Raw genomic sequence first — 6,933 nt, 5'->3', positions numbered from 1 at the left:
ATTAAGTGTTCTAACGCATCCTTCCTGGCTTCTGCTCTTAGCTGATTCTGGAAATATTCCTGCACATCCTGCTGCGAGCTTACCCCTCCACTCCTGATGGAGGAACTCACTAGTGCCTACCCCTTTCTCATAATCACGACCTCCAACCCTCCCGTTTCCAAGCGAGGGCTTTTATTTTTTCATCTCATTAAAGATTATGCATATTTTTATAAACAAACACTTTAGTAAATATTAAAGATTTATTTATTCATTTTATATTTTATTATTGCTGCTTTGGGTCTTTGTTGCTGCACACGGGCCTTCTATAGTTGCGGTGAGCAGGGGCTACTCTTCGTTGCAGTGTGTGGACTTCACATCACGGTGGCTTCTCTTGTTGCAGAGTGTGGGCTCTAGGCGCGCGGGCTTCAGTAGTTGTGGCTCGCGGGCTCTAGAGCTCAGGCTCAGTAGTTGTGGCACACGGGCTTAGTTGCTCCGCGGCATGTGGGATCTTCCCGGACCAGGGCTTGAACCCCGTGTCCCCTGCATTGGCAGGTGGATTCTTAACCACTGTGCCACCAGGGAAGTCCTTTAGTAAATTTTTGTATAGGGGAATGAGGCCTAAGAAGCACATGAACAATGGGGCAAGATACTGAATAGATTTCAAATGTAGGGTGCGTGGTTGTCATAGCTAAACCATAATAAAGCAGAAATGTGTCATGCATTTAGCAGAAGGGGGATCATGGACCCAACCAAAGCTTCTAGAAAGTTCTTACTGTTCCTAAGCTCCCCATGAGCTGGGGAAGCCTCCAAAGTTAAATACAGGAGATGGTGCTAAGGGAGAGCAAAGCCCTTACCTGCATCCTCCTCCAGGCTCAGCCTTGTTGACACTTCCTCCTCCTTCTCCTTGGTCCTGACCCCACTCCCCCCTGTTCCATTCACCTGTGCCCGTCTCGTTCTCTTCCCCACCTCCAGCTGATTAAAGAGATTGATAGAATCAGAGAGTGAGCAAAGTGGTGACGAGGGGGGAAAGAGCAAAAGCACAAGGCAAAGTGACATTTTCCAGGAACTGCGATGAGCTCGTTGGAGAGTCCAGGTCTCTGCCCACAGTTGTTCTGGAATATTCCCTGAGCACATGTTGGCTCTACAAGGAATGAGACAAGTCTGTCTTGGTTCACACAACCCTGAGGTTCCTGGGCACTTGCTTTAGAGACTTAGAGTCCTCTATTCTTCAACAAACTGTGGAGGCTTATCATCGTATATAGATTTCTGTCTCCCTTTGAAAATAACAAGCGAACTGCTACTCCTCTACAAAACAGCCGAGACTTCCTGCTCCCCAGTGGAAGGGGTATATGTTGAACTCACTCGATCTCCTGTCTCCCCGTAGAAAACTGGGCATTGTTTGCAGAGGTGTTTGGCAATGTGCTTTCGGAAAAACACAGAGAGATACCTTCTGAACTTCTCCCCGACGAAGGCATAGATGATGGGGTTGATGCAGCAGTGCATCAGCCCCAGCGTCTCGGTCACCTGCATTGCTTGGTCCAGCTGACTGCTGTTCTTACAGTTACTCAGGCCAAAGAATACCTGGAAGGTGCTTAGGAGCAGGACGATGTTGTAGGGAGCCCAGAAGAGAAAGTAGACAATCATGATCACGAAGATGAGCCTCACGGCCTTGTGCTTCTTCTTCTCGTTGCGACACCGAAGCAGGGTTTTTAGGATTCCCGAGTAGCAGACGATCATGACAAGCAGTGGCAGCACCAGGCCCAAGACACTTCTCATTATTGTATGGAAATTCTTCCATACTAGTGGAAAATAAGGGGCGCAGGCATAACCAGAATGTTCTTCTTGGGATTTGATAAAGATGATTCCTGGGAGAGAGGCAAACACAGCCACCACCCAGGTGACCCCACTTGTCACCACCCCAAAGGTGACCGTCCTGGCTTTTAAAGCAAACACAGCATGAACAATAGCCAGGTACCTATCGATTGTCAAGAGGATGATGAAGAAGATTCCACCAAAATAACCAATGTGATACAGCCCTGTGAAAAATTTACACATCACGTTCCCAAAGACCCACTGGTCTGCAGCATAGTGAGCCCAGAACGGGATGGTGAGGAGGAACAGCAGGTCAGAGACGGCCAAGTTGAGCAGGTAGATGTCAGTCATGCTTTTCAGCTTTTTGCAGTTGATCAGGATGAGAACGACCAGCAAGTTGCCCACAAAACCAAAGATGAACACCAGCGAGTAGAGCGGGGGTAGGAGCCGGGCTTCAATTTGTCCCACAGTGGTCTTTTGGCAGGGCTCACTGTAATCATAGTCATAACTGGTGGTGGGTTCTTCATCGTTCCCCTTGATATTCGTTGTAAACAGAGAATGAGATGTGGAAAGCACATCGTGGCTGAACTGGGGAAACGTATCATTGCCATCCATCTTCCTTTGTCCTGTAAACAAGAGGACTAGATGATGACACACAACACAACGGCTGCGATCCCCAATCTTACCAAGGTCCCTGCTCCACTTAAGCAACGTCCTAGGCTTTGTCTTTGCTTCACAGCCATCTCCTTGAAACGTGTGTGCTAGTTCATCACTTCCCCTTATTCCTGGTTGCAGACACCAGTCATCTCCTCACAGCCATTTCCCAACACCCTTGGCCTTCCCAGAGAGCCTGACTCTCGTGATAAGGCTGACCATATTGGACACTTGCTTTCTCTAGCTCCTCTGCAGTGGTACAAGGCCTGTGACCCATTACTGGATGATAGTATTTAAGGGGACTCCGCTGGGGGCTTCTGGGGATGCTCATAATGAGCCACTATGATTTGCATTTTCCGTTACCTGCCACCCAGAGTGTGCTGATATCTCTCTCAACTTTCTGTCTCCATCAGAAAACTTCTCTTGCCAGGGTTGCAATGACAACCCAATTTTTAAACACGCTGGCTTTCAGTTTCTTTTTCATCAAGCATTTGATCCTTCTGCTCACTTCTTCCATTTAAAACTTTTGGCTTGGGAATTCCCTGGCTGTCCAGTGGTTAGGACTTCATGCTTTCACTGTTGAGGGCGTGGGTTCGATCCCTGGTCAGGGAACTAGGATCAAAATATCTTGATATTACAGTGAATATCAAGGCCCCCCCCCCAAAAAGTTAAAAAACAAACTCACAAAAAATCTTTTGGCTTCCAGGAGAAAAAGTGGCTCACCACTTCTTTTTCATTTTCTTTGTTGGTGTCTCTTTCCTCTGACCACACTGTAAGAGTCCCAGGCACCACCCTTGGCTCCCACTTCTTTACCATTTACTTCTTTACCCTTGCTCCAAAGTTCTTCCTGAATTGTGTTGTCTAATCTCAAGGTTCTAAGTTTCCTGTAGGCTAATGCTTCCCAAAGCTCTGCCTTCCAGTCCCACCTCAGAGTTGAATTTTCCATTGCCGACTGCATATCTCCCCATGGATTTATTCATTTAACCAATATTTATTGAGCACCTGCCAGGAGCCATACTCTATTTTAGGCACTGGAGATACAGCAGAGAGCAAAGTGGGTATCATATAGCCACCTCAAATTCAGCCCACCCCAAACTGAACGCCCCTGGAAAGTTGCTTCAACTCGTAGATTCCTTATCTTGGCTATTGTCATTTACTCCATTACTTAAGAAGTAAGATTTGACATTGTCCTGGGTCCCCTCTTCTTCAGAAGATTAGGAGCCAGGGCTTTGGAGCCAAAAAGACCTAGATTTGACTCCTGCTTCCAAACTACAGTTGTGTAATTCGGGGCTAATTACTTCTTGAACTATCAGCTTCTTCATGTATAAAATAATAACTAAGCTGAGTTGCTGTGGAAACAAAGACGTAGTGCAGCATCTGATACAGAGAAATGCTTTGTATTATTGCAACTAAGTCTTATGAATTCTCCCTCGTAAACACCTCTGAGTCCTCCCCTCTGCATCTCTTTCAACTGCCACTCTCTTGCCTCCTATACTTCTCACTTGTGGCTTTGCTGAGCTTTTTCATTTGTTCATGCCTTATTCTTAGCCATGCTCCCATTCAGTCTGTCTTCTCTGAAGCTGAAATTGGATCATGCACTTCTCAGTTTAAAACTGGAGTAGCCCCACGATTTGTATGTGGTGGGGCCTCAAAGGCAATGCCCAGACTACTCATCGTGGCTTTTCTAAGCTCACTTCTTCTCAGCTTCATCTCTAATGACTTCTCAAATCCCAGATACTGTGCTCCAGCCATACCCATCTTTTTTCCATTTCCCCCAGACTCATCATTTCCTTCAGGCTTTAGTGGTTGTGCACATGCTTGCCCCTCTGCTTAAAATGGCTAGTGAGCTCCTATTCATCCTGCAATACATCCTGCTCATATTCCCGTTCTCCGTGAAGCCCAACCCACCTCCTCTGTCAAATCATTCTTATCTCATAACATTGTGTGTGCCTCTAAATAAGCACATTATCTTCTACACATTGTGTGCTGCTTGAGAGCAAGGACTAGGTCATGTTTCTGTCTTCAGCTCTTATGATGGCACCTGGCTAAAGGAGGCACCAATAAATGTTCATGGACAAAATACACAAAACTCGTAATAAGTGTGACAACTAACATCATTAGAATTGGTTCTCAAGAATATTCATTTTTTCCTGGCAATGACTGTGACTTTGTTTTTATCTGTGTATACACCTTATTCTTCAGTTTCTCTTGTGATTGATACATTTCACAGATTTTGAATTTCACAGCACTGAACTAGATTCTTTAAATCAGCAGCAACTAAATAATACCTCTCATCAAACTCGGGGAAAAAAATGTATCCACCTAAAGAATTAAAACTATAGTAATTAATTGAGTGTTCCTTAAGCTCCCAGTGCTATGCTAAATACTTTGCGTACATTAATTAATTTAATCCTTGCAACCGTTTTGTGAGATCAGTATACATTTTACAAGTGAAGAAATAGAAGCATGGGTGGATTAAATGATTTTTCCCAAACTCACAAAGCAAGTAATGGCCGAGCTGGAATTTGAACCTTGGACTATACAATTTCAAAGGCCCTCAGGGGTTTTCATCTTCAGGCTCTGAGAGCAGAGATGGATGTAGAAGAACAAGTAACAGATTTTCTAGTTACTCTTCCATGCCTTGAACAGAACTTCTTTGGCATTTTAGCCTTAAAATCCACACTTTCCCATACAAGCGTGCCCCACCCATACATACACAAGCGCACACACACACACACACACACACACACACGCACACACACACACCCTCAGAGACATTTCCACCAGAAGATGAGCTCCATGAGGGCAGAGAGATTTGTTTTGCAATGAGCTATCTTGGTGCCCTAGAACCCAGGCTAGCACATAGAAGCTGCTAAATAAATATCAATTGAAAAAGTGAATAACAGCGAACTAGCAGGCTACAAGCTTCTGAGAAACAAAGGGCTACCCTGTGGACTAGACTCCCAGGTAATCCAGTGGGAGATCTTATAAAGACTAAAATATTGGAGATCCTTGCACACAGCCTTTTAGCTGCAGCAGGCCCTCTGGGCTGTTCTGTAGGTTAGTCTCCTCATCTGTACAGGAAAGTGTGGACTGGATCAGTGACTCTGAAATGCTGGCTTTAAGTATCATACAGGAAGCCTGTCAGTCACAAATATACAGCCCAGACCCTCACTCTGGTGATTCAGATTGTGGGTGAACTGCCCCAGCCACATCCACCATGTGTTTCCTATGCTTTGCTCTTCACCTGCCCTGGCCTCTCAAGTGCCAGCCACCTTCTCCTTTTTATTCCCTATTCCCATGTCATCCCAGTACACCTAGCTCCTACCACAGCCGACATGTAGCGAGGGAGCTGAAGGGTACTGGTTAATGTTTCACTTTCAAGTGTCAAGACACATCATCCAGAACTGATTAAAAGCTGCCTCCCAGAAAAGTGAATCCCTCACTTCAGCCTCTGAATTGAGGCAGGAGGTGCATTTTGGTGCAGGGCCTGGACTATCACGTATATGGACTGGAGGGGGGAAAATCTGAGGTAGAAAGCTCCAGCTCTTCACAGTCCTTGGCGGCTGGGAGGGGCAGAGTGAGAGGAGCAGTAGTTGAGAAACCTGATTGTCCTTCTTTCTTAATTGTCTTCTTTTAGCCCACTCTATCCTACTGCCTGAGCCCTGAGGGGGGTCTCCACTTTGCGCTTCCTCACTGCCATTGGGGTCTCTCTGACATTCCTGGTACCGATGCTGCCCTCCACCCATTTCTCCTTTCTTGATCATCTCCCAAGTTCCTGGGCTGTGGAGACCCCCAGGGTGCTCCCAGTCCCTGCATCTCTAGCACTGAGGTGCTTCGAGCCTTTGGTTCAGAAAGTGATAGAAAAAACACCCCCAGCTCACCGGTAGATGGCTTCTTCCAAGTGGCACTGGTGTGTCAGGCTTCTCAGCAACTGAACCAAACAGATCTGGAGGTAGAAACTTGGTGTGCAGAAGTAGGAAATAAAGTTTCCTGCAGAAAGAGAAGGCGGAGATACAAGAGCAAGTAATGGTAAAGATTTGAAAAAAAGAATGATACAGTTCTTCTTTTCCAGCCAGGAACATTGTATACTAGGTTGAAGTCTCCAGAGTAGAATTAATTTTGAAATCTTGCTTATGCAACCTTGAGGGTAAGTTAGGCACACCCTGTGTCTGCTCCTGGGTCTAACAGCTCTGGGCTTCTTTATCTTGTGGGTCTCTATATCTGGAAATCTTCCCCTCTCTTCTGCCAGTAATAATTTGCATGAAACGAGCACATCAGAATTTCATTTCCCAAGAAGATGAATGCTAATGGGGGCTGTTGGTGATGGTGGAGGAAATATAATTACGTTTTGTGTGACCATATGCACTGATTTCAGTGGCATCAAGGATTTGGGACTTCGTTAGAAATGTTATTTAGATACAGCTTCTTAATGAAAAGGGAAGGCTAAGTGGTCTCTTGTGTCAGAGATGTCCTTAGTAAGAAGGT

At 45.7% G+C, this 6,933-nt stretch overlaps 1 protein-coding gene across 1 annotated transcript; it reads right to left on the bottom strand.

Annotated features, from left to right (window-relative positions):
• CCR2 (C-C motif chemokine receptor 2) lies at positions 1 to 6,471 on the bottom strand. The gene is made up of 2 exons (XM_067754115.1): positions 6,330 to 6,471; positions 1 to 2,417 (listed from the first exon to the last, which is right to left on the bottom strand). The coding sequence occupies exon 2, from the start codon at positions 2,404 to 2,406 to the stop codon at positions 1,285 to 1,287; it is 1,122 nt and encodes a 373-aa protein (XP_067610216.1). The 5' UTR covers positions 2,407 to 2,417; positions 6,330 to 6,471; the 3' UTR covers positions 1 to 1,284.
• Positions 6,472 to 6,933: the final 462 nt, after the last annotated feature.

This window comes from Pseudorca crassidens, chromosome 10 (assembly GCF_039906515.1).
Source record: "Pseudorca crassidens isolate mPseCra1 chromosome 10, mPseCra1.hap1, whole genome shotgun sequence".
Lineage (NCBI taxonomy): Eukaryota > Metazoa > Chordata > Mammalia > Artiodactyla > Delphinidae > Pseudorca > Pseudorca crassidens.
The sequence above is the reverse complement of the archived record's forward strand: the minus strand, read 5'-3'. Positions and strand labels throughout refer to the sequence as shown.